The sequence below is a fragment of the Apodemus sylvaticus genome, chromosome 2, assembly GCF_947179515.1.
Source record: "Apodemus sylvaticus chromosome 2, mApoSyl1.1, whole genome shotgun sequence".
Classification (NCBI taxonomy): Eukaryota; Metazoa; Chordata; class Mammalia; order Rodentia; family Muridae; genus Apodemus; species Apodemus sylvaticus.
In genome coordinates this window covers 47467899-47494183 of record NC_067473.1, presented here as the reverse complement: position 1 = coordinate 47494183, position 26285 = coordinate 47467899, and the positions used below count along the sequence as shown (strand labels likewise).

The 26285-nt window shown below is 37.7% G+C and overlaps 1 protein-coding gene across 2 annotated transcripts in view; it reads left to right on the top strand.

Moving 5' to 3' along the window:
* The window catches only part of Cadps2 (calcium dependent secretion activator 2), a 564078-nt gene that overhangs the window by 119285 nt on the left and 418508 nt on the right, over positions 1–26285 (top strand). For both annotated transcript variants that reach the window (XM_052173304.1, XM_052173303.1), the window contains exon 2: positions 16043–16156. In XM_052173304.1, coding sequence (XP_052029264.1) covers positions 16043–16156 — 114 coding nt within the window. The remainder of the gene's footprint in view (positions 1–16042; positions 16157–26285) is intronic.

The window sequence follows — 26285 nt, the reverse complement described above, 5'->3', positions numbered from 1 at the left end:
CCGTTAGAAACATTAACTGTATACTGTTAAATGACTCATAACCTACCATGCCCATATTATAGAGGATGGTACAGCATGTATTGTAATTTCTGGGGAGAGTGGCTTGCATAGCCTCTTTGGTTCAGACCTTCTTGCACAGCTGGACAAGAGTACATGTGACTCAACTGCAGTAAGAAGTTCTTGGGATATCTTTGAGAACTCATGTTTCTCTGTTACTGCAGTCATCTTTGAACTGCTGGTTACAGCAAAAACAAATGTTCAGGCCACTCTTTATGATAATTGGTTTGATTTAGTTTTGATGAGCTTATGTTATTGGTAGGGATGATTGAAGGCTATTTTTATCCTCCTTTTCACTGGGTCGGGGAGCAGTTAAATAGATGTTGTCAATGAATAAGAGCATTCTAAAGCAGATGTTTAGAAGATAATGACCAATAAGCATTGCCAGTTTTCTCTCTTATCTACTTATCATCTCCTTCAGGGACATAAGAGAGCCTTGTTGAATAACTCCTTAGCATTTAACTTGATTATCTTTTTTTCTTTTTTTAAGATGCAGCTGAATTGAAGGCACAGAGTCAAATTAGAACTGCCAGCAGCATGAGGAGAAGGGAGGAATGGGGTCATAATTGTGCACTTAGAATGCAGAGACCAAGATTAGAGTTGTAGTGCCGAGATCTGATTTGTACTTTAGTCTGTCAGTGTGACTTGGAGTTCAGAACACATGGGGCAGTATGTGTGTGCAACAGTACCTACCTTGCTGCCTAACGCTGAAGCAAATGGCCAGGTAAACAATCGGTGTCCCTCTGTACCCCAGAGATATATCTCAGATATATCTCCCATATAGATACAAATATCTTACTATGCTCAATTATCTTATATCAAGCATCTTAGTATTTTCATATAATGTACACAGCTCTTGCATGTATAAAGTCATCTGAAGATAATTAATAGAACTTAATAAAAATAAACATAATGAAGATAGTTGATATCCTCTATTGTTAAGTTAGGGAATAATGTCAAGAAAAATATGCCTGTGTTCAGCCCTGGAACAGTTGTTGTTCATGGATATTTTCTATCAGCAGGGGGTTGAGTGTAGAAGTGGAACTTATAGATATGGAGGGCCGACTCCAATGTCTACACAATGAGCCGTATCTCACAACTTTCCCCTAAGCTTATATACAGTGCTGTCTCCCTCTGTGATTCGGGTCATATCTGATTTGCATGGAATAGCATGATCCTATTCATCTTTTATTCTAGGGCAGTGGTTTTCAACATTCCTAATGCTGCAACCCTTTTATACAGATCTTCATATTGTAGTGATCCCTAACCATAAGATTATTTTGCTGCTACTCTGTAGCTGTACATTTTTACTTTTATGAATTGTAATGTAAATATTTGTGTTTCTTTTGGTCTTAGTCAACTGCTGAGAAAGTCATTTGATTCCCCCTAAGAGGTCATGACTACATGTTGAGAACCATTTTAGGGTTCTTATTAAAACACTTCCAAAGAAACAGATAACAGTTATTTTAATTTATTTTAACCTTAATATCCATTTTTCTGAACACAACTAATGGAGATTTTAGTTATGCATTCTTATATATATTTTCTGTCGTATTAAAATTAGGAATGAATTTCAAACTTAGAACATGTATGAACTTAGACTAGCATATAGTGCCATTGGCAAATACCAAGGTTTATGCTTACCAGGGTGAAAGCCATAGCACCACATCCACCTATTAACTGCTCTTTGCCATCCGTTCTGATTATATTATTTTCCCTGTCCTTGTAGTTGCTGAAGCAAAGCAACCAAATGGCAGTTATAAACCATTTAATACAGCAATCTCTTTCAAGTATCTTGTTGAATATAACAGTCTTGTTGGATGTTATCATTGCTGTTGTCCTTGTTATGAAGATGAAGTTGAGATCCTGAGATTAATGAGCACTCTTAATGCCATATAACTCATGGGGGACCTAGATATAAATAGAAATGGAATAACCTCAGTAGAAGATATCACCTTTCCCTAATATATAAACAGACTGAATAACTGATGAAATAGTATTATCTTGGGTAGATTGTTTCCTGATCCCTTTGTAGTTGCTGAGTTAATTTTACTTTTTTTGCTAGGTGAGAGTCGGGTAGAGATTCAAATAGGAGAATAGAGAATGTGACCATTGTACAGAGGAATAGTGTTTTTAGCATGTTAGGTCTATTTTTTAGTGAATTTATTAAAAGGGAAATATTGAGACCATGTTATGTTACAAACATTATTTTAGTCAGATTTAAAGCAGAATGCTAAAGTCACATTGTCTTAGTCAGGGTTTCTATTCTTAGAATAGACAAACAAAACATCATGACAAAGAAGCAAGTTGGGGAGGAAAGGGTTTATTCAGCTTACACTTCTACATTGCTGTTCATCACCAAGGAAGTCAGGACAGGAAGTCACACAGGGCAGGAACTTGGAGGCAGGAGCAGATGCAGAGGCCACAGGGGATGCTGCTTCTGGCTTGTATCACCTGGCTTGCTCAGCTTGCTTTCGTATGGAATCCCAGGACCACTTTCTACCCAGGGATGACCCCACCCACAGTGGACTAGGCCTTCTCCCTGTGATCACTAATTGAGAAAATGCCTTACAGCTGGATCTCACGGAGGCATTTCTTCAAGGGAGGCTCCTTTCTCTGTGATAACTCCAGCTTGTGTCATATTGACACACAAAACCAGGCAATCCACACATATTTTACCATAAACCAGCTTTTGGTCTACTGGGAGTTTTAAATAATAAGTAAAACACATGTAGCTCTTTAGAAAACAGAATATACTCCCTAGATGAAACCGTAGCTATGAAGTAAAGAGAATAAGATTATATCAATGTCTTATATTCAGACACGGAAAAATACTTAACTGCTTTGAGGTTAATTTGATCATCTGTAAAAATACATCACAGTAGTTTTAGAGAAATGAATGAAACATATTGCTTGAGGGTACAAAGTTTCACTGATATAGAATGAAAAGTTCTAGAAATAATTATTTTCAGGCTGACAACCGTAATTAATAATACCATATTAAATATTTGAAATCTAATATGCAAGGACATCTTATAAGTATTCTCACCACAGACACTCTTACACATGCATAGCCACTTACCCACACAGGGTAACTAGGAAGTAGTGAACATTAACTTAATTATAGCAACTGATTTGCAGTATATCTTACTTGTCCAGAAAAGGCCAAAGAATGGTGAAACATCATATTATAAATGTCTTTTGAGTATAGATAATTTTTATTATTACTCCATAAGGAGCAAAAAAGAAGAGAAACAAGGCATTTGGGGTCTGTTCTCAGTGCACTCTGGCAGAGGAATTAGTGAAATCCTTAGACTTCACACTGGAGTCTCGTTTTCCACCTGCCTCCCACATATGCACCAAAGACAGCACCATCATGGTGTGTGCTTTCTCTGAGGTTTGCTTTTTGACAAGACCGTGGGTGAAAGCCATTTGCACCGTAGCTGAGTTAGCTTTGCCTAGGGTCCATTTATCCTTAATGCAGTAGGATTTGTGATTCTGTACTCATTAGTCCATGTGCCTCTTATTATAAGATATGTTAAATTGCTATTGTACATTTGGGGCTTTTTAATCTTCCTCTCAATATTGTGAGATAATAACATTTCAATTTGGCAAAATAATGTTATTTCCAGTCTACCTCAGGCACTTATATTTAGATGTTCACTGTTTATTGGGGCAGGCTCACTGAATGATGAGCTTTTATGAAAAATATTTTATCTTAAAACAACCTCACAGGAAATATTAGGCTAGCTGGGTACTGTAATGTTTTTCCCCCAGTTTTGTACTTCCTTGAGTTTTTTTCTTTTTAATTGATTGAGATTAACTACCAGTTGCTACATATTACTGATAAAGCCAAGATAAAAGCTGTCTATGTGTGGTTGTCAATTCTTCCTTAATGGAAGTTGAGGGGTGAGTTGTCTGGGGTGGCATTGCTGTCCCACACGGGTGGTTGTCAGTTTTGCTGATTCTGCTATTTCACAGTCTTCATAGTCAATGTGATAGCTTCCGTTGTCATATCAAATGTTAGCCAGCGGAGAAAGAAACCAGAAAGTGTTCACTGCAGCAATCCCTTGTGGCTTCCTGGGGGTCATACATATATCCTCTTATATCTCATTGGCCACATAGTAAATCTGGTATTTATAGTCGCTGATTGGTATAATCATGATTTCAAGGACAGGTTGTGTATCCCCGTTTTGAAAGACTTGGGATCAGAAATATTCCAGCTTTCATATTTACTTCCTTATTTTTAGGACATCACATAGACTTTACAGATAAACAGCCTCAATCTGAAAGTTCTGAAGACTAAAATTATCTGAAGCCAAACCTTAGCCTACATCTGTGCACATGGAAGAGAAGAGACTTTATAGAACAGGAGTAGATTAATGCTTAAGTCTCTGTGAGAGGCCCTGGTCAGAGCCTCTCAAGTATATAGAACATCTTTGTGGATGGCTTTTTGTTTGAGTGTGGAAAGTGCCAATATTATACATTTTGTTTGTCAACTACTGGTTCATAGTACTTTTTCCTTCATACTTTTATAATCTTTATGTGATGAGCAGTGTGCCTGTACCTTGTATGTTTGCATGAACATCAGTGCCTAGAGGAAAGACTCTTGCTCCTAGAAAACTTTGTCCCCAGTAAGATGCTCTGCCCACTAGTCACCTGCTACTTTGCTGTGGAATCTGTCCCCACCTTTGTTCATCAGATGTCATGTAACTGCTTAATTATAAGCCTGAAGACAAGAACTGCAGGCCAAGGCAGGATCCACACACAAGTGGTTACTCAGTTCTTTTTGGCATATTCGCTGGTTTCTTGTTTAGAAGAATCCTGGCATATGTTTTCAGTTAATCCATGATTTAAAACGAGAAGTCTAGAATCGAACTTGAATGTGAATAAAAAAAAAAACAGATATACAGAAGATCTTTAAAATCTGGATTTTGTTTTCTTCCATGCAGTTGTTATTTTAGCTACATACACTGTGATCACAGTCAGTCTGGATCTATAAAATTTAGCCTTTACTGTCAATATTTGATATTTTTTATAAGCTTGGTTTCTTGACTGTTTACACATTTTCAAGGATATGTGTGTTCTAGTTAAGCATCTATAATTAATTTTTATATAAAAGTTTGTTCAGAATTCCCAGTAGATAATGTTAGATATTTATTTATATTTGAAAGAAGTGCTTTATTTATTCATGGTGAAAGCATAAGCCTGAAGATAAAATATGGGGAAAATTAAAACACAGTTGAACAATAAATCTACTGACCCCCAAAATATCGATTGGTGCTGTGCACCAGCCTAAATGTAATAATGGGAGACTGAGAATTCTTAATCCTGAATTAATAGTTCATACTACTCTGATAAAGACTGTGAATAATTCCTTATTACACTAGTGGATATGCAAATTAATAGAGCTTTGCAGGCATGGGGTAAAGGAATCAGAAGTGAAAAAAAAGTCTTTACTGTAGCAGTGAACTAAATGAACTTAGAAAGATGAATCAGGGCTTAATGAAGGGCAAGGAAGAAGGTTGTTGAAGTTATTGTTGACGATAATCATGAAGGGAGTCAGTTGATGTGGCTGCCATGAGTTAATTATCTTTTAGGTGGAATTAATGCAGGAAGAGCTCTTGTAGTGTGGGAAGCTGCCCTCCCACTCCCTGCTGGGCTGGCCACTCTGTCCGAGGAGGAATAAGGACAATATATAGAGAGGACCTTGCTATCGCAGTAACTCCATTGGCCTTCATCTTACAGCTTTTCATGAATTCTAATGCACTTTTCAGGTAGCATGTTTATTTTATGGGAAACTGCAGCTAATACATGGAAGGGTGTCTAGCCATTGGAGCAGCCAGGAACTTTCCTTTTAGGAAAGAGAAGAATCGTAAGCCAGTGCTTGTGTTTAAATTCTTCAACAGCTTGGTTAAGAACCTAGCTTCTAGTCTGCTCTTTCCTAGAAAGTTCAGAACCAAAAATAGGTTGTAAAATGAAGTCACAGGGTTGATGTTTACTGTTTTCTTTTTCTTTTTTAGAGATTATTTATTATTATATGTAAGTACACTGTAGGTATCTTCAGACACACCAGAAAAGGGTGTCAGATCTCATTATGGATTTTTGTGACCAACCATGTGGTTGTTGGGATTTGAACTCATGACCTTTGGAAGAGTAGTCAGTGCTCTTAACCATTGAGCATCTCTCCAGTCCCCCCTTTTAAAGATTTATTTAAGTGTCCAAAATGTGAATGGGCTTCATTGAGGCACTGGAGATACTTCAATCAATCAATTGATCAATTATCAATCAGTCTGTCTCTTTGTCTCTCGCTGTCTCTCTCTTTGCCTCTCTCTCTCTCTCTCTCTCTTTATGTGTGTGTGTGTGTGTGTGTGTGTGTGTGTGTGTATGCAAAGTGGACTTAAGTGAATTCTGAGAGGATAATTGTTATAGATTTCGTAAGATTCCTACATTGATGTAGGTGTAGTGGTGTGTGCATATAATCAGATACCTGGAAGACAGAGGCAGGAAAATCTGGAGTTTCAGACCAGCAGGAGCCATGTACGTAGTGTGAAGCACACGTAGGCCATGTAGCAAGTTGAGGGCAGCCTGGGACACATGAGATCGTATCAAAAACCAAACAACAATATTAAAATCCAGTGAAGTACAGCTGATTACATTGATTCGAATGATGTGATTATTATGGTTTCATATTTTATTCCTTTCATCTAAATTTCTTTGAAATCCTCATGCTAATAGGAATAGTAGTAGTATTAGTAGTAGTATAAATAATACAGTGTCTTAGTTAGGGTTTTATTGCTATGAAGAGACATTATGATCAATGTAACTCATATAAAGGAAAACGTTTCATTGGGGCTGGCTTACAGTTTCAGAGGTTTAGTCCATTATCATCATGGCGGGGAGCAAAGCAACGTCCAGACAGACATGGAGCTGGAGGAGTTCGATATCTTGAACAGAAGGCAGTCAGGAGGAAATTGTCTCTTGCAGGCAACTAGGAGGAGGCTCAAATTCTACACTGGGCAGAGCTTAAAGCCTAGGAGACCCCAAAGCCCACCCTGGCAGTGACATACTCCTTCCAACAAGTCCACACCGCCTAGTAGTAGTACCATTTCCTATGGGCCAAATATCCAAACATAAGAGTCTATGGGAGCCAGATCTTTTCAAGTCACCACATATAATAATGTCTAAATTATCCTTCTGAAAGGAAAACTTAAAGTCAGTTCATTTGTGTCCAGTATTCATGCTGTATAGGCGTAAGGTAGCTGTGATTGATCAAAATTGTTCTGAATTTTAAAATGTGCAAAATTGCTATTATAGTGTGCTGGCTAGTTTAATGTCAACTTGACACAGCTAGAGTCATTTTGGGAGAAGGAAACTTAGCTGAGAAAATGTCCCTACCAGACCATCCTGTGGCTTTTTCTTGATTGATAATTTCTGTGGTAGGGCCCAGCTCTCTGTGGGGCAACCTCTGGGTTGGTTGTCCTGGGCACTATAAGAAAGAGGGCAGAGGACTGCAGAGAAAAGAAGTGGGCAGTAACCCTCTATGGTCTTTGTTTCAGTTCCTGCCTCCAGGTTCCTGCCCTGCTTGAGTTCCTGCCTCAACTTCCCTTTATTGATGGAGTGTGACCTGAGGGTTGTAACCTGAATAAACCCTTTCCTCTCCAAAACTGCTTAGGTCATGATGTTGTAGGACAGCAATAAAAACCTTAAGACTTACAGTCTATTTTAAGTCTATATTAGTAAATTTTGAACAGATAATAATGGTGTCTGCTTTAAACCCCCAAATTAAGGAAGCCCTGTAAGTTAAAAAGCCTTTGTCCTGTATTTTCTACCTGTCCAGTTTCTAATACCATGTCTTCTTCATTTTTTTTCTCGGCATATAAAGACAAACTTTCATACTCTCATGTGAAGTAATTCCTGTTTTATGTATTATTGTAAGTTGCTTTCCCAGGATGTTTTGAAACGATATCAGAACACAGGCTATTCTTGTATTTATTTTGTACAATTAATATGGAAACATATTTGAATGAGGTATATCTTAATTTGTCTCCACTTACAAATATTACACCATTTCCATTTTATTATTAACAATTATAATAATATAAATAATTTTACATTTATTCAAATATTTTAGTATTGTCAACCATCAAGTAATGGTAATTATTGATACTAAGGACATATTCATTGATTACAAAATTGCCCTCTGTTTTTGAAGTAACAGTGAGTGCTTCCAAATACTTTGAAAGCTTTTTGGTTTCTCTAACATAGGCTTAGGCCTTTTTACTTAGTTTGAGGTTTATTGCCCAGAAATGTCGCTTCTATTCATTTTATTAATGGTTCTTGAGTCAGGCTTATATGAGTTTATAGAAGTCTCCATGTGTTTAGATATTAGTCCTTTAGAATACAAATTGCTACTATCAACTTTCTGATTAGTTTTTTCATATTTCTCTAGGGCATTTTTGTCATGCAAAATTTATTCTGTTTTTAATGTCTTTGTCTGAAGCTTCCACTGTGTCACAGTACTCCATGTCTGCTGTGGTGGAGATGCTGGGCTCTAGCAGAGTGTTAGAGAACTGGCCGTTGTTTATTCTGTTTTTACACTGGCATCTAAGCATCTGGAATTGGGAAGATATCTTGTCCTATCTGTGTTAGGTGGGTGCTGAGTTCCTTGGTTTCTATTGCCCTCTCCAGTTCTTAGGTCAGTGTGGTAGCTATGTGTTGCCTGGTGGGAAATTCTTCTGAGATCCTGCTAGGTGTGGCCATTGGGGTTCCAGATAAAATGCATTCCTAGGTACTGGGAACTGATTGTTAGGAATAGGGATGATTTAGAAGGGGTGAGAGGTCCCACAAGTGAGAGGAAAGCAGGGGTGTTCCACCAAGATCTGTGTAGTCCCCAGGAATGAGGGCAGAGATGAGGGGGGAGCCACTGCAGCTACTGAGATCAGGATGAGACTGAGGGATTGGGCATGGAGGAGAGGAGGGGGAGTGAGGATCTCAAGTTTGACCTGCTTCACTGGCCTGCTTGCCTTTCTATCTGGTTGGCTGTCCGGTTCCTTAGAAAGGATGCTGGAGTTGGGGCTGAGATACAGTATCAGTGGGGAGAGGGTTGGAGGAGAATTTACTGATCCACTAGAAATGGGGTGTATGGTGAGGATGAGGAGTGGGCGCAGTGCAAGGTCTGCTACAGAGATGGAGATGAGAGGACTGGATTTGGAGGCGAGGAGGGAGCCGTGAAGATCTGCAGTAGACTGCCCACCTCCCCGGCCTGGGTGGCCGCGGCTTTCCCAGGGAATGCCTGCTGAATAGGGACCTGGGGAAAGGGATGAATTGGGGGAAATGTTGAAAGGAAAGGTCTGTGTTTTCCATTGGAGATGGGGGTAGGGGGAGAGGCAAGGCTGTAGAAGGAGACAGGAAGGGAGTGCATCAGAATGGGAGGGATGGGGAGGAGCTGGGAGGATTGGAAGGAAGAGAAACCAAAATCAGGATATATTATGTGTAGAAAAATATCTGTCACCTATAAAAGGAAAAAAATTGAGTTTTAATTGTTTTATTTGTTTATTATGTGTGTATACGCACTTGAGTGCATTGCTCATGGAGTCTGGATGAGTGTGTCAGAGATCCAGAAGCTAGAGTTACGGCTAGGTGAGTTGCCTGACGCATAGGTGCTAGGAAATGACCTCAGTTCCTCTGCAAGAGGAGTGTAAGGTCTTAACTGATGAGCCACTCCTTCAGTCCCCAAAAGGTATTCTTAAGATCATTTATGAATTTTTATTTTTAAAAAGTATTAATATCATTACCATGATGATTGTGTATGCCTGTATGAATGTGTGCATGTGTGTGTGTGTGTGTGTGTGTGTGTGTGTGTGTGTGTGTGTTGTGTAGATCAGGAAACGCATTTCTAGAGTTCCTTCTCTGCTTCTGTCCTACCACCTGGGGATTGGACTCAGGAGATCAGGCTTGGGAGGTGGTACCATGATGACTGAGATTTCTTGCCAGCCTAACTGTTGATATTTTAATAGGTTAATTTTTAGAGATGGTTTGAATCTGTTATAACATGGCTCTTAGGTCTAAGATGGATTTTCCGTAAGCTTCTGGCGTCCACATATGCGCAGCCTACTGTATTTTCCACGCCCTTACTCTAATGGCACATTTGTTAAAACGGATGAGCCGACACTGACGTGTCATTATGCCCAAGAGTCCTTAGCTTATAATAGACTTCACTGTTGATGCTGTGCATTCTGTAGGCTTGGATCAATTTATAATGTAATGTATCTATCTCTGTGGTGCCTACTTCCCAAGAGTCCTTTGTGCTTTGGAAATTCATGCATCACTCCCTGGCTGACCTTAGAGTTCTGCTGATCACATCCTTTCCATAGATTAGCCTTTTGCAGAAGCCATGCTGTAGGAGTGACAGAGTCTTTTTCAGATGGGCTCTCTTACTTCATAAAATTCATATTGTTTTCTGCATGTCTTTCTGTGATTTTGTAGCTACTTTCTTTTTTAAAAAACTTTTTATTGAATATATTCTTCATTTACATGTCAAATGTTTTACCCGTTCCTGGTTCCCCCGCCTCCCAGAAAACTCCCCACCCCCTGCCTCCAAGATGTCTGCCCAACCCACTTTCAACCCTCCCCCCCATCAATTTCCCCAGTCTGGGGCATCTTTTGAGACTTCATAGGATCAAGGACCTATCCTCTGATCGACAAGGCATTCCTCTGCCACAATTGAGGCTGGAACCATGTGTACCCCTTGGCTGATGGCTTAGTTCCTGGGAACCCTGGGGAGTCTGGTTGACCAACATCATCATTGTTCTTCTCGTGGTGCTGCAAACCCCTTCAGCTCCTCTAGGCCTCCCTCCAACTCCTCCATTGGAGACCCCTCGCTCAGTCTGGCTGCTAGCATCTGCCTCTGTAAGGCTCTGGCAGAGCCTCTCAGGAGATAGCCATAACAGGCTCCTTTTGGCATGGTAGCTACATTCTTTTTAGTGTTGAGTAATAATGCTACATCTCAGAATGTACAATACTTTATCTATGCTTCACCTACTAAAGGACCATAAATTGAAAACACCGTTGTACAGGTATTATTGGGGACGTAAGTTTTCAACTCTGAGTAAATACTAAGTTAACATTTCTGGCTCATATGGCAACAATCTGTTTTCTGAGATTTCAAACACTCTAGTAAATTATCTCCACCACATTTTTTTTCACCATGATATCAAATGAGAGTTCCTACTGTTCTGTGTGCCTACCAGGATTTGGATTCTGTATCTGGTGCATTTTAGTAGGATTGAAGTAACATCTACATCCTACTTTGCTTTGCATTATTATAATAGGATTACATGGAATAGCAGGTCATATGCCCATGTGATATCTTTGCTGAATCTTTGATGAGAGAATTGCAAAGATCGTTGACTCATTTTAAAATTTGGTTGTTCATTTTCTTATTGTTGAATTTTTAGCATTCTTTGTATAGATTGCATACTGGTTCCTTATCAACTATGTCATTGACTGTGTATTTTCTCCTGGTTTATCGTTCATCTTCTCATTCTGTTGATACCATCTTTAACAGAATACAAATTTTAATTTAAATAAATCTAGCACGTCAATTTGAATTATTTTTCATTTTAAAGATTGTTCTTGTATCAAAATCATCAAATACAGTCCATATGAATTTTTTTCCTTAGACTAGGAACGTTATATAGTATTGTTTTTTACATATAGACTTGTGAACTATTTTGAGTTAATATTTATAATATTTATAATGAATGAAAGATATTTGTCTAGAGACATTTTTCCTCATGAATTTACAGATATCCCAGTACCATTTGCTGTAAATACTGTCTTTTCTCCATTGATTGACTTTGTGTCTTCGTGAAAGATCAGTTGATATTACTTCTCTAGGTCTTTCCACTTCTTTGATCTGCTTGACTACTACTTTTATTAATTTCAGTCTCCTGATTATTGTAACCATAAACCCTGATGATAAGTGCTGTCAGTCCTCCCAACACTGTTCTTAAGTTCAGTACCACAGTGAGTATACCTGTTCTTTTGTTTTTCTGTATAGTAAGTTGGTTTGTTGATGTCAAGAAAAGAATGTGTTTTAATTTTGTATTATAATTTTGGGTGAGGTTTATTTTAATCAATAAGATCAAATAAGGAAGACCTGACATCCTGACAGTATTAAGTCTGCCTACCTGTAAATTAGAATTAGCGTTTTAGTTAGTTTCCTTTGGTGTCTTTGTTAGTGTTATACTTTCCCCTTATAACAAACAGTCTTGTACATTTATTAAGTTTTAGACTCAGGCTTTGCATCTTGGAGATAGTAAAAATTATTTTGTGTTTAATTTCAAATTCAATATGTTTGTTGATGTTATATAGGAAAGAATTAACTTTTGTACATTACTCTTACACACTGCAGCCACACTATAATTGATTATTGAGTGAAGGACTTTTTGTTATCATTGTTTTTGGACTTTTTCATAGACTTCCATTATAACCTATGAGGATAAACACTTATTTCTTCTTCCTCTTGTTTTCTTACTGTGTTAGTTAGGACTTCCATCATTCTCTTGATAAGCAGTGGTCAGTTGAGCAGCCATTCACTTCACTGATCTTAGGGCAGAAGCTGCCCATGTCTCACAGCTGTGTGCTTCAATAGCTGTCTATTTTTGTGGACTTTAAAAACACATAGATTTTAGGGAGGTTCTCTACATTTATAGTTCATGGTAATTTCCTTTTCAAAGATCACGAGTGAATGTTGACTTGCCTAAATGTGTTCTCTATGCTAATAGGATCACATGTCGTGTTTGCACTCATTACCCACATGATGGGTGACACTCACTGAGTCTTGAGTTTTGAACCACACAACTGTGAGAAGTCTTACTTGGTTTGGGTTCAGTAATTGATTTTTATAACTATTGGATTCAGATTTTCCAACATTTTCTTGAGGATTTTGTACTGATAGTCACAGGGAATACTGATCTGAAGGCTTCTTTTCATCTAATAGAAGTTTAGATTTTGAGTCATAATTAAATGAGGGGTTTTTTTTTGCACAGAAATGTGTAAAGGGGTTCTCCCATGTTTTCTTCTAATTTTGTTCAACTTTTACATATTGAAATCATTGACCCATTTAACTCATATCATTGTGATTATGGTACAATTTGTATATTTCTGGGGAGATGGACAATTATTTTTTTATGCTACTCTTTGGCATTAGACTGTAGTTAAAAGTGGACCTCAGTAAAAATAATTCACTTTTCGAGTATTATTTTTGAGTTGCTATCCATACATTAATTTCTGGTTGTTTTGTGTCTGTCTTTTGAGTCAGCATACAACTCAACTAGTCTGTTTCTGAGTATAGAAAATTCTTTTATGGAACTCCTTTCTCGATACTACCATCAGTGCTGCATGTGAAGATTCTTTTTGTTTTGTTTTCCCCATTTCATCTATGTGGAAATATAACTACTTTGTGCTAATTAAATGACTTTATTGACTCTTTATATAACTGTAACTTTTGGTGCTGTTTTATTTTTTAAATGTAACTGTAATGTCATATATATATATACATATATATATATATGCTCATTTAAAGATAGTAATTTATGAACTTTATCATGAAGAATTTGCGAACGAAAACCAAAATAAACCACACGTCAACATAATCAGATCCAAAGTCCCTATGATCCAGTCCTCTTCTGTACAGTTAGATTAGGACTCAAATGGAAGCTTTACATTAAACTTGACACTTTCAATATTGAATGTATATGTTATCCACTTATCCACCACCAAAAAGCAACAATATAACAGCATTAGAATTCTCTTATTTGTGGAAATTGGATCAGATCCTGGTTCGTAGATACTTAGTTGTGCATGTTTTTAGAACTGTACCAGTTTTGTTGTAGTTCCTGAGTCAGTGACTTTCCCAATCACCTTTCTTTGGTTAGTTATCTTTGTGTTTGCCATACCCATAATTATTGTAAAATAATTCTCACAAGTAAACTTAAAGAGATAAAGTAGGAATTGCTTATATTTTAGAGGCATTTCTCAATAGAGTAAAATAATCCTTTGGACTGGAGAAAATTGAAAGAGAAACAAGTTATTTGTCATGAAACAATGTTTCGTCGAATGAGGGAGCTGGGATAAATGGTTATCAAAGTTTCCTCTATGTCACTGCCATTCTTACAAGCACTTCCATTTCAAGTTTCACTGTACACTGGTTTTGTAACGTGAAGAAGCTCTTTGTTGTAACTACCATGGCCTGGGAACTAGCACGGTATCAGTTGCCTCTCACTAAGCAATTTGTTGCTCTAGTTCCATTTGGTCCTCTTGTGAGCTCTCCTTAGAAGGCCGAAGTTATAGACTTACTTTGTATTGCTTGTACATGCACGTACAAAAGGCGCCTGCTTTCATTTTCTTCATGTTATCGGAATAGAGATTGAAATTTAATGCTGATATTCCTTTTGCCGTCCTTCAGTCAGGCTAGCTTCTAAATGAAAACAGTAACTTCAGCAGCGAAATGGACCATCTTCATCGTTCATTCCTCAGAGCCAGAACGTTTTAGTCCACTTTTAGCACCTGGGTACAATAGAACACTTACTTTCATTTCAAGCTTTCTTGTTTGTTAGACTTCTAGATAGAATCCAGTTTTTGAAAGAGCTTGTCTCCCTCATGTTTGAAAGGCAGTTTAATAAGCCCTTTGAAAAGATTTAAACTTATTTCACACCAGCTTTCTTTTTGAAGCCAAATCATGCCTGTGTGTTTAGTTTTCTAATCCTCAGCATGGCCACACATACTTCACCTCTATAGGTTCCACAACTTGTTAAAGTCCTTCAGTATATCTAATCAGGGTGGGATGGCACAGGAGCATCACTGCTTTGCTGGTCATTATATGTTGCAGCATATGCTGTTACAAGTATTGCCTTGTTCTAGTTGAACATAAGTGTAAAATTTCTGTTCCTCTAGGCCATATTTGCCAACCTTGTGTGTGTGTGTGTGTGTGTGTGTGTGTGTGCGCGCGTGTGCGTGTGTGTGCACTTGCTCATGTACAGGTACAATGAAAATAAGCTTCTATCATGAAAGGACACAGGACACTTAGACAAATATTTTCCGGGACCTGTACCGGGTCTAAATCTCTGTTCCTGCTATCATAAATTTAAAATATTTTTTAACAAGAGGCAGGCACTGTATCTTTATTTTGCAGTGGGGCTGATAGTGTTGTAGTTGATTAAAGGGCATGATAGGTAAGTCATAATGTGAGCCTAAGCTAACCTCAGTGGTTCTGATGGCCAGGAGTGATGGTAGATGCATTCACAGTGGGGATCAAATTGGATTATAATTTGGTGTTCTCCCAGGGGGCTTGAATTGTTCCCAACCCTAACCCTAACCTTAACCGAGATCTCTGGTCTCCTGAATTTGTCATCTGTCCATGGCTCTGATTATTTCAGTTCAGGAATTTGAAATGTGCTTCTTCATGGAATTTGAACTTTTAGAATCCAGCACTTGTTTCTTTCAGAAGATCATTTGTCAGGAGTCCCTCCTGTCTTTTAGGGCTTCACAGCTCTTACCTCTTGCCTCAAAGGGGGTCTTCTCCTTTCTAAGAGTTCTCACTCTCTTCACTTTGTTTATTCAGCACTATTTAATATATCAGTCTCCCAGACAATATTTAGATTTTTTCCTGTCTCTGCAAAGGGGTTGGAAACTAACACCAGGGACTCTGTGTAGGGAGACATTTTGGAGTCTAGGTCTGTATCTCCATTTAGAAATGCAGGGAAGTCACTTGGTAAAAAAATGTTCATAAGCACAAATAGTAAGATATTTCACTTTTACTACAAAGGTAATTCGGTGTCTAATCAAATCTACATTGCATCAAATGTAACTTTTAATACTTGTATGTATCAGGTGATTTATACATTTGTTCATTCATTCATTCATTCATTTGTTCATTTATTCATTCCTTAATTCAATTGCTTGTTTGTTTCCCTTGTAGCTTAACAAACAACAGTTGCAGTTACTGAAAGAACGGTTCCAGGCCTTCCTCAATGGAGAAACACAGATAGTAGCAGATGAAGCCTTCTGCAATGCAGTCCGGAGTTACTATGAGGTGAGTTTACAGAACTGTTTCGGGAATCGTCGTGCTTTCTAAGACCATTTCCCTGGTGTGACAAGGAAGTCTTTGCGATTTTGATTTTTCTCCAAAGGATTTTTTTTGCTTCCATTTTGCAATTCAAAAACGTTTAATTCCACAGCCTGGTTTTGAGAGATAAATAAAATTGGAAATTATTCACATTATTTGCGAGGTAGTGTGTGGAATCATCTTCTGGCAGTGACTGATACAGCTGAGTCTAGCTGTCTTCTGGTTCACATTCATAAATGATTCTTTTCAATCAGGATTTCAATAGTAAATTACTATCTTATGCCACTTTGCTCTTTAGGCTTTATAATAATTAAGGGCACTAATTAATTTCAAGAGAATGCATTCTCCTTATTGAATGGATAATACGACCAGTTCCATCTTGCTATTTCTTCTGACTTTAGCTTTTGGCTCAAATGGAATTCTGTGTGCATTTCCTGTGAGTGTCTTTTACATGTTATTATTATTTGTTTCAGTGAGGTGCCCATAGATGTTAAGTTGGAGAGTTCACTTACGCCCTAAGCATCTCAGAGTCTTTGGATAATGGGTTTCTGTCATTGTGCGAATGCCTTAAATGTTTCCATCTGAAGAAACATGACATACAACATTTCTTGGGGCAGTGCAGAATTGAAAGTGTGGAATCATAATTTTCTGAACTTCCCTGAGGCAGGGACTATTGTACAAAACAAAATATTCAGCTGCTTAGTTTTATGATTCATAGACCATATGTTACTTCATACATCACTCCCTAAGTATATATTGAATTAAAGAAACACATGAGAGTTATTGAAGTCTTGCTTACCAAGATCACCTGACAAAGATATTGGGGACTGTAGCATATATATTGTCTAACTTGATCTCAGCTCAGTCTATCTTAAGAAAATAGGGTTTATATCTTATCTTGAAAGTCAGAGTGTTGCATGATGAAATCTTTCTCCAAATTTTAAAAGATGAGCATACATTTACATATATGTATAGAATAGCAATTAGTGAAGGAAAAACACTGTGGATTTCAAGAAAATCTGCCTATCTCATGTCAATGAAAAAAAAAAAACCAATGAGGCCATTTTGCATTTTGATAAACATACCCTGGCACACTAAGGGAAAGGTGTAATTGAAAAATGATGGATTGATAAGTTGTTTTTTTTTAACTATCTTTATACTGTTTGCCTCAATCTAAAATTACTCCAAAATAGGTGCCTTCTTTTTCTAAATCACATCAAGTTTTATAGTGAACCCTACAATCATCAGTTATTAGTAAAAATACAAACAAATTAAGGAAGCATAATAAAGTACCTGAAAACTACTACTGCTATAAAATAGCATTTGACCGGAAAGCAGCTATGGTACAGTGGAGAAATGGTAGTCATTCCAAAACATATGTTCTGGAATAAATCTATACCCACATGCAAAGAGTTAATCTGTACTTGGAATTTGTACCTTTCACAAAGTAGGTCATAGACTTAGATGTAACACTATGTAACTCCTAAAAGAAGAATCAATCAATCTCTCTCTCTCTCTCTCTCTCTCTCTCTCTCTCTCTCTCTCTCTCTCTGTGTGTGTGTGTATGTGTATATACATACACACATATGTATATACACACATATACACACACATACAGACATATATGACTTTGGGTCGGACCTTGACTCTATCCCTGAAAAAAAGAAAGCAATCAATGGAACTTTAAAAAAAATATCTTCGCTAAAAGAGTTTCTGCCAAGTTAATGAGAAGGGGACACAGCACAGGCTGGTAAAATGCTTGCAAGACCTGCCTAATAAAGGATTAGTATGCAACATATGTGGAGAACTCAAGAGTTCACCAATAATGAAACAGATTAGCATGACTACAACTTGATACCACACGTAGGAATAAAAGAAATATGAAGGATATAAAGAGAATTACAAATTAATGTAATAATGAAATAGCACTGTTCAAATGGTTGTGGTGCAGAATCAATAGGCTGGTATGATGGTGGAGCCGCAGGACAACTTGTTTTAAACTGTGATAGTAATGGTTTTCTTAGTTTTTTTTCTAACTGCTTGAGAATCTTAAATGTGCATGTAATATATATTTATCAATCCACTGTCCATTCATTCACCTCCAGTTCCTTCTCTGTCTCCTTCAACACTCTTCCTCTCAACTTTGTGGGTTCTTTTTTTTTTTTAAGTTCACTAATCTACTTAATGGTTCCTGTGTGTGCAGGAGTTTAGGGCTGTCCATCTCCTGGAGTATAGATAGCCCTTGGGGACAGCATCCAGAAGAACACTGTCCTTCCTCTCAGTAGTCATTGTCAGTAACTCTCAGCAAGAGGTGGGATTTCTGAGTCCCTCCTGAGCCTATACTGCAAGTTGATGAATTGTTCTTGTATTGGCTGTGCATACATAGTTACATAGATGTAACAGTAGTTACAATCACTGTGAGTTCATGTGAACAACAGCATTGTTATGTGTGGTAAATATTATTTTTGGAAGACATCTACTACTCTGACTCTTAGAATCTTTCATCTCTACTTCCACTCCTTAGTGACTCCTAAGCCTTGGGTTCAGGAGACAGGATTGATATTCATGTCCCATTTAGACTTAAACATTCTCTAGCCTTTTCTTCTCTGAATGTTGACAAATTGTGGATCCTTTTTAATCATCATCTACTACAGAAAGAACCTTCCCTGATGAAAGGTAGGAAATACACTGATTATTGGGGATAAAATAAGAACTTAGGGAGTGATTTATTATTGTGTGCATTTAGCATAAGCTGTTTTTAAGTAAGCGCAATACAAAGGAAGTAAAGTTTAGTAAATCATGTGCATAAGCTGTGCTGATGAAATTAATGACTGCAGTGAAGTAGATGATACCCATTGTGTTCTTCTTTTTTTTTTTGTTTTTTGTTTTTTTTTGTTTTTTCTTTTTTTTTATTCGACATAATTTTTTATTTACATTTCAAATGATTTCCCCTTTTCTAGCCCCCCCCCACTCCCTGAAAGTCCCGTAAGCCCTCTTCTCTTCCCCTGTCCTCCCACCCACCCCTTCCCACTTCCCCGTTCTGGTTTTGCTGAATACTGCTTCACTGAGTCTTTCCAGAACAAGGGGCCACTCCTCCGTTCTTCTTGTACCTCATTTGATGTGTGGATTATGTTTTGGGTATTCCAGTTTTCTAGGTTAATATCCACTTATTAGTGAGTGCATACCATGATTCACCTTTTGAGTCTGGGTTACCTCACTTAGTATGATGTTCTCTAGCTCCATCCATTTTGAGAATTGCATTTTCTTCTGAGCGCGATGAATCGGGGTTGGGGTGACTTTATTCGTAACTTCTCACAAAGGATGTATAGTTAGTTTATTATACTTACCCTCTTCTCTTTCCAAAGACTGGATGAGACTTAGATTAATTTATATTTTTTTTAAATAACCATAGGAATGTTGTGATTTGAATGAGAAATGACGTCCATAGGCTCCTATGTTTGGTTTTCAGTTGATGTTACTGTTTGGGCTGGCTATGGAACCTTGAAGAGACCGAGCCTTCCTACAGGAAGCATGTCCCTGGGAGAGGGCTTTAAACTTGTAGCTTTGCCAACTTCCATTTAGCTTTCTATGTTTTCTGCTTGTATAAGGAGACATGTGATCTCTCAGCTTCCTATTTAGGATACCTTTGGCCATGGCATCCTCAGCATTATGAATACGAAAATAAACTCTGTCTTCCACAAGTTACTTTTGGTCATGATATTAATCTCACCAACAGAAAGTAACCAATAATAGTATTAGCATAAACAGCCTCACTCCAGCTATAATCATTACTACTAGCCACTCCATGTTGTACATTTATATATGGAGGAAAAATGAGAAGTCCTACAATAAATTAAAACATAATTCCAGCGTCTTTCATATAAACCCTGTAAATAAATATTTCCAATTCAAAATTTTTAATTCTCAAATTTGACTCATTATTTTATAGGCAACAGGTACTCAACGATTGGAATTCAGAAAATGTTCTGCTTAGGTGTGCCTTCAAGGACTCCTTTTAAAAGTAGCAGTAAATTTTTGCTAGATAATTATACTGGATAGTTTTATATCAACTAAACAGAAATTAGAGTTATCTGAAAAGAGGGAACCTCAGTTGACAACATGCCTCCAAAAGGTCCAGCTATACACAAGTCTGTACAGTTTGATGGGGAAGAACCCAGCCTGTTGTTGTTGATAGTAACCCTTGACAGGTGGTCCTATGTTCTATAAGAAAGCAGGCTAAGCAAGCCGGTGAGCAAGCCAGTAAACCACACACCTCCATGGCCTCTGCATCAGTCCCTGCCTCTAGGTTCCTGTTCTTTTTGATTTTCTGTCCTGCCTTCCTCCATGATGTACTATAGCTCAGGTGGGCACTCCACTTTCTCTCTTTTGGATTTTATATTCTTGTTTGTGGATCATGGAGGACCCCTAGAGGATATCCTCTCTACCTTCTTCCTCTACTAGCGTGTAGCTGTATAGAATGAAGTTGTGGTCTGCATCCATCTCTGCAGCTGTAACTCATGTCGTTGGCATGGACGGTTGCCCCATCTGTGGCAGGAGAAAGAGGACCTGAAAACTTCTTCCAGATGTATAGTGCTCTAGACATTCAGTGCTGTTTCTGTGCATTTATCCATTCCTTTGTGTCAAACGATCTTGCGTCTCTAAAGTAGGAAGAACAATACAGGACTATAGCTCAGTTCTATACCTTTGGAATAGATGTCCACCTCATGATACTTGCCTCCACATATATACTCTAAATTCTTAGTCCAGGTAACAGAGGACTTGACTTAAGCGGCTGGTTCTTTCCACAGAAATAATCTATGATCTAACTCTCCTCCACACATTCACCTATGTCACTGCTACTGCGTGAAAATAAGGAGCTTTTAAAGGCTTTTTGTTGTCATTTTGTTTTGTTTTTCTTATGCAATTTCCATACCTTTTTCAACTTTATATAACACAGGTTCCTTAGTCTTTCGTATGCAAGCTAGAAGGGAAATGGCTGGAAGATAACATTTAAATGTTTTAATGGAAATTCTGTCATTTTACTGAAACAGAAAGATTTACTTTGCATATTCTAGAAAGCATTTGACCTGTCAAAATCTCTTTTTGAACTTTGAAATAATGCCATTCGAAGAGGCATTCATGGAGAATTGATGATCGCTAAGTAAACCAAGATTGGCAGCCTGTGGCAGGAGGGATGAAAAAAAAAAAAAGGTCAGCGCGTTCACAGATGAAATCCAGCAGCCGGTAATGAGGAGAGAGCTTCCAGGTTGGCACTGAGCTCTGCAGATCACATTGTATTTCTTATTTTTGATATTAGCTATTTGAGTTCGCATCATATTTTTTGGTATATGTTAAGGGTGGCATCTGTAAGAATCTGGAAGATGTGCTTTGATGTCTGAGATTCACATTGCTATTTAGAGCATCTAGGTTGATGTTACCTGTCAGTTTGCTGTGTAGCCACTTGCATTATTGATGACATCCATCTTGTAAATGGAGAACAAGTGATGGGCATATAAAAGTAATATCTGGCAATAATTGAGAAAAACCAATAGTTTCAGAATTGATCTCTAAGCAATTTTAGAGCTTATGAATTTTCCATGTCCGTGTAGCACATTGGTGACAGACAGCAGGGCTAAGCCTCTGTCTAACTCATTTCATTCTGCAGTTTTATAACAGGGGAGTGGGCTGTTCAGCCCTCCATTTAGCCCCCAGTATAGATACCAAATGCAAATAGCAGTAAAGAGCAGCAGTACATACAGAGTTCAGGAGACAGACATACAGAGTGGCACTCCCCAGTTCCCACACTCAGTACCAGCTTAGGGCAAGCATATGGGCACATTTTACATGCTTAGTGTTACATGATGTCATATTATTTTCGATATATTAACTTACTTTGTCATTGCTTCAAAAATGAAGATTTTTGTGCTCCTGTGAATCTGCGATTCTTTCAAGACTGTATAGTCACTGGATTCTTAGACCCTCTTTGTCATTAAGTCAGTTCGGCACCAGCAAAGCCGTAGAAACTGCATGTCATATTTCAGTGGATCTTGGAGCTGCAACGCTGCTGTAGGTCCCTAGAGAGAGAGCCCCATTTGGTCACAGGTTTCATTGCATGAGGATACTCCTGCAGGCTTTGTGTAACTTTGTGTTTTCTCTTCAGAAGTTTGTCTTTTTTTTTAATCATCTAAGTTTAATTCTCTTCCACATTCTACCAGTATTGTCTTAGGTGAGTAGTTTCTGCCTCAACACTTTTCTGCCTAAATTTAGAGTTAATATTTCCATGTTTTGAGTCACAAAAGCGAATGATCCTATTTCCCCGTTCTCCAAAGTGTCGTGGCGTTTTATGTTTGCGCAGATGTCACTCCTGGGTCTGCGTGATGATTCCCACTGCGTATCTTCAGTAGTATTTGTTCAGCTGTGCATTAAATCATTGGGCTTTTGTTTTAAAAGATTTTGTTCTTTAGCTTCACAGGCGGGATCTTGTTTTTTGTTTGTTTAATTTTTAAGTGAACTTGCTTTAATGTTGCTTGCAAGACATATCTTCGACTGGCATCTATCTTGATTTAGTTTGAAGGAAATCATGTATACCCCAGTTAGCATTCATAAGGGGCACTGGTCCCCCCTTACTATATTTAAATCTTTTGTATCCCTTAGTTATAAACTAAAGTCATAATGCTCATGAGAAGGATAACATAAAATCTGACACACTGTGAATATCTTAGATAGTCATTGATCATCCATCTCTCAGTACATTATTGATTTTACTTTAGAATTTAATTTCTTTTTTTATAGATTGACATCCAGATGTGGACCAAAAGCACAGGTTTTTATGACAACATACCAGTTTGTCCATCATCAAAGGTTCAACCACAAAACATCCATGCAATTAACCTTATACAGGCTGAGCAGGGTATATTTAGGAATATATAAATGTATGTATGCATATACATATATGCCTACAGCAAGAGTTAATATAAAAGATGACATGAATTTGAAAAAGAGCAAGGCTTGGTATATGGGAAAGTTCAGAGGAAGAAAGGAGACAGCGAAATGATGTAATTATGTTGTAATCCCTAAATATGAAAGAAGGAAAAGGAATGGACTTTTTTTAATTTTTATTTTTTATTGAAAATAGATTCTTCTTTCATACAATATATCCTGACCACAGTTTCTACTCTCTTCACCCCTCCCAGATTCTGAGCACCTCCCCTTCCCTCCCCAGTCCACCCCTCCTTCAGAAAAGAACTGGTCTCTAAGAGATGGCATCCAAATAAGAGAAAACAAGGCAAAGGTTCTCATATTGAGGCTGAACAAGGCAATCCAATAGGAAGGTGTCTGTCTGTCTGTCTATCTGTATGTGTGTAGAGAGAGAGAGAGAATGAATGAATGAATGAATGAATATATCTGGGATAGCCATAAAATTCCTCTTTCAAACATCAAAATTTCTAAAGCAGATAACTATGTAGTGACACTATCATGTCAATATGGTTTAAAGGATTAAATACATTAAAAAATTACTGGAATAATTAGAACAGAAGGAAATCCACTTAGCATTTGGTATGAACTCTTAAATAGCAGAAAGAAATTGTGACCAGATATGTATTAATTTAATGGCAATGCTATATTTTCACTAAGTATACATTTATGTTTTAATTTTTACAATGATTCATTGGTTTGATTGATAGCTTTACTATTGTATCCAAGTATCCAAATTTGCTTTACTTCTCAAATACTTCTACTCAGTATTTGAGTATCTATTTACCAGTAATTGAAAACAATTTACTCTTAGCACTACTTTCATTGTGTCCCATAAGTTTCCGTATGCTGTGCCTTCGTTTTTGTTAATTCTAAAAAACGTCTTTAATTTCTTTCTTTATTTCTTCCCTGACCAACTTACCATTAAGTAGAGCATTGTTAAGTTTCCGTGAGAATGTCACAAGAAGCTTTCTGTTGTTTTTGTTGTTATTTAAGACCAGCATGAGTCCATGATGATCTTGATAGAATGGGTTTAATTCAATCTTCTTATATCTATCTGTTGAGGCTTCCTTTTTTTTTTTTTTTTTTTTGTCACAAGTTAATCTTGAGAACCAATCCAGAAGGCTTCATAAGAATGACCCAAGTACCTTAAAGTGAAAGTTGCCCCTGTGACCTAATAACCTTCCAACTAGGCCTTTGTTTTTAAAGGTCCACCATGTTCCAATATTTCCACAGTGGGACTAATCTTGACATATGTTTGGAGGTTACATTCAAGATGTACAAAACACAGCATGTAGGTAGAAAGAGAAAGGTTGCAGTTATATATATAGATATATAGATATATAGATATATAGATATATAGATATATAGATATAGATATAGATATAGATATAGATATAGATATAGATGGTCATGTTTGGAGCCCACTGGTTTCTAAGAGACCTCCAGACTTGCTCAGTCCTCAGAGTCAGCCTCTCTATGCCACAGTGTTTGGTTCTCTGCATGTTGTACTGAAAACCTTGTTCTGTACAAGCCTCAGCATGACCCTTTTGAACAGGCACCTGATAATGGTTTTATACTGTCATTGCAATAAGTGTTTGTTTTTTTTATGAATGATTGATATCAATGAGAAAAAGCAATTGCCTGATACATAAATGCAGCCTACTTTTCATGACCCTTTCCCCCTTGGAAGATCTCTATGCTCTTAAGGTCTACCTAGAATCATCCATGCAGCCTATGAGCCTCTGGTGTCTGGTGATTGCCTGTGGACGCCCAGTCCTGTTGACCCAGGTACATTATCTCTTCTGTTCATCCCAGTGCTGCTCTCCTCACGTTCTAGTTGGCCTCCCTTTCAGTTCCCTTCTCCTGCCTACTTTCCTCTCCGATTTTCCTTTTCCTATAATCTTTTTCTCTGTCAAAGAAACTTCTATCTATATAAGAGTATAATGGAGAATAATGAAATAGAAGTTGTTAAGTGGTGAAGATATATAATGGTTAAATTGTATAATGGCAATTGTATGAATTACATGTAGGACATTTCTACCTTAGTGAACTCTGAATGTGTGGACTTTTAGAATAAAGGGGAAGAGCTGGAGAGATGGCTCATTTTCTGCCCTTGAAAAGGACAGGAGTTTGCTTCTCTGCATCTTACTTGCAGGGTAACATAACCCCTTGCAGATCCAGTGCCGCCAGTGAACCCAGTGACCTTTTCTGGACTCTTTAAGCACCGTGCGCAAGCACGCGCACACACACACACACACACACACACACACACACACACACATCACACAGAGAGAGAGAGAGAGAGAGAGAAAGAGACAGAGACAGAGACAGAGAGACAGACGGAAACACACACACACAGAAAGAGAGAGAGAGAGACAGACAGACAGACAGTGTTTTAAAAATATAATGAAGGGTATAGAGCACACATGCTTTAGGTAGAATAAAGGGGTTTTGGCTGGATGCATAACTCAGTGGTAGAATACATGTCGGGAATGAAAAGACCCTGGATTCAGTGCCTGGTATGGGGTGGGAGGTATGGGGAATAAGAAGGTCATTATAGAGTGAATTGGGGTATTTTTGCTGTCCTGCTGGGATAATCAGTGATTTAGTAACTTCTGCCCAGTAACTTTACTTCTTTACATGTAGGAAATTATTTTGACTTCTGCAAGATACTCTCTTAATTTAAGATCCATTATCTTAAACAATAAGGAAGATAGGTTTTAGTTGCTGAATGTTGTGCAGAATTTTCTACACTGGAGAATAGAATTCACTTTTACCATTACTTTGGTCTGTAGCCGTTTATTAGCTTTTCAATTCCAAGATGACATTTAAGAACAATCGGGCAATCCCGCAGATATATAAGTCATTTTTGGTCAGGACTCATTTAGATTAAAAGATACTGCTGATTTTGTTTATGCCGCTGTGTCTTACATTCCCTGTGAAGCTTTTGCATTGTTTTATCCTTTTGCTTTCTTTGTTTCACAACTTAAGAATTATTTATAGTCTGTTTTTCTGTTTGGACCTTCAATTTACACATTTTCGAAGTTGCCAGACAACTTAGGCTTTGCTACTAAATATCTGTCACCTTTCCTTGCTAAGTATAACCAAACTGAGAGGA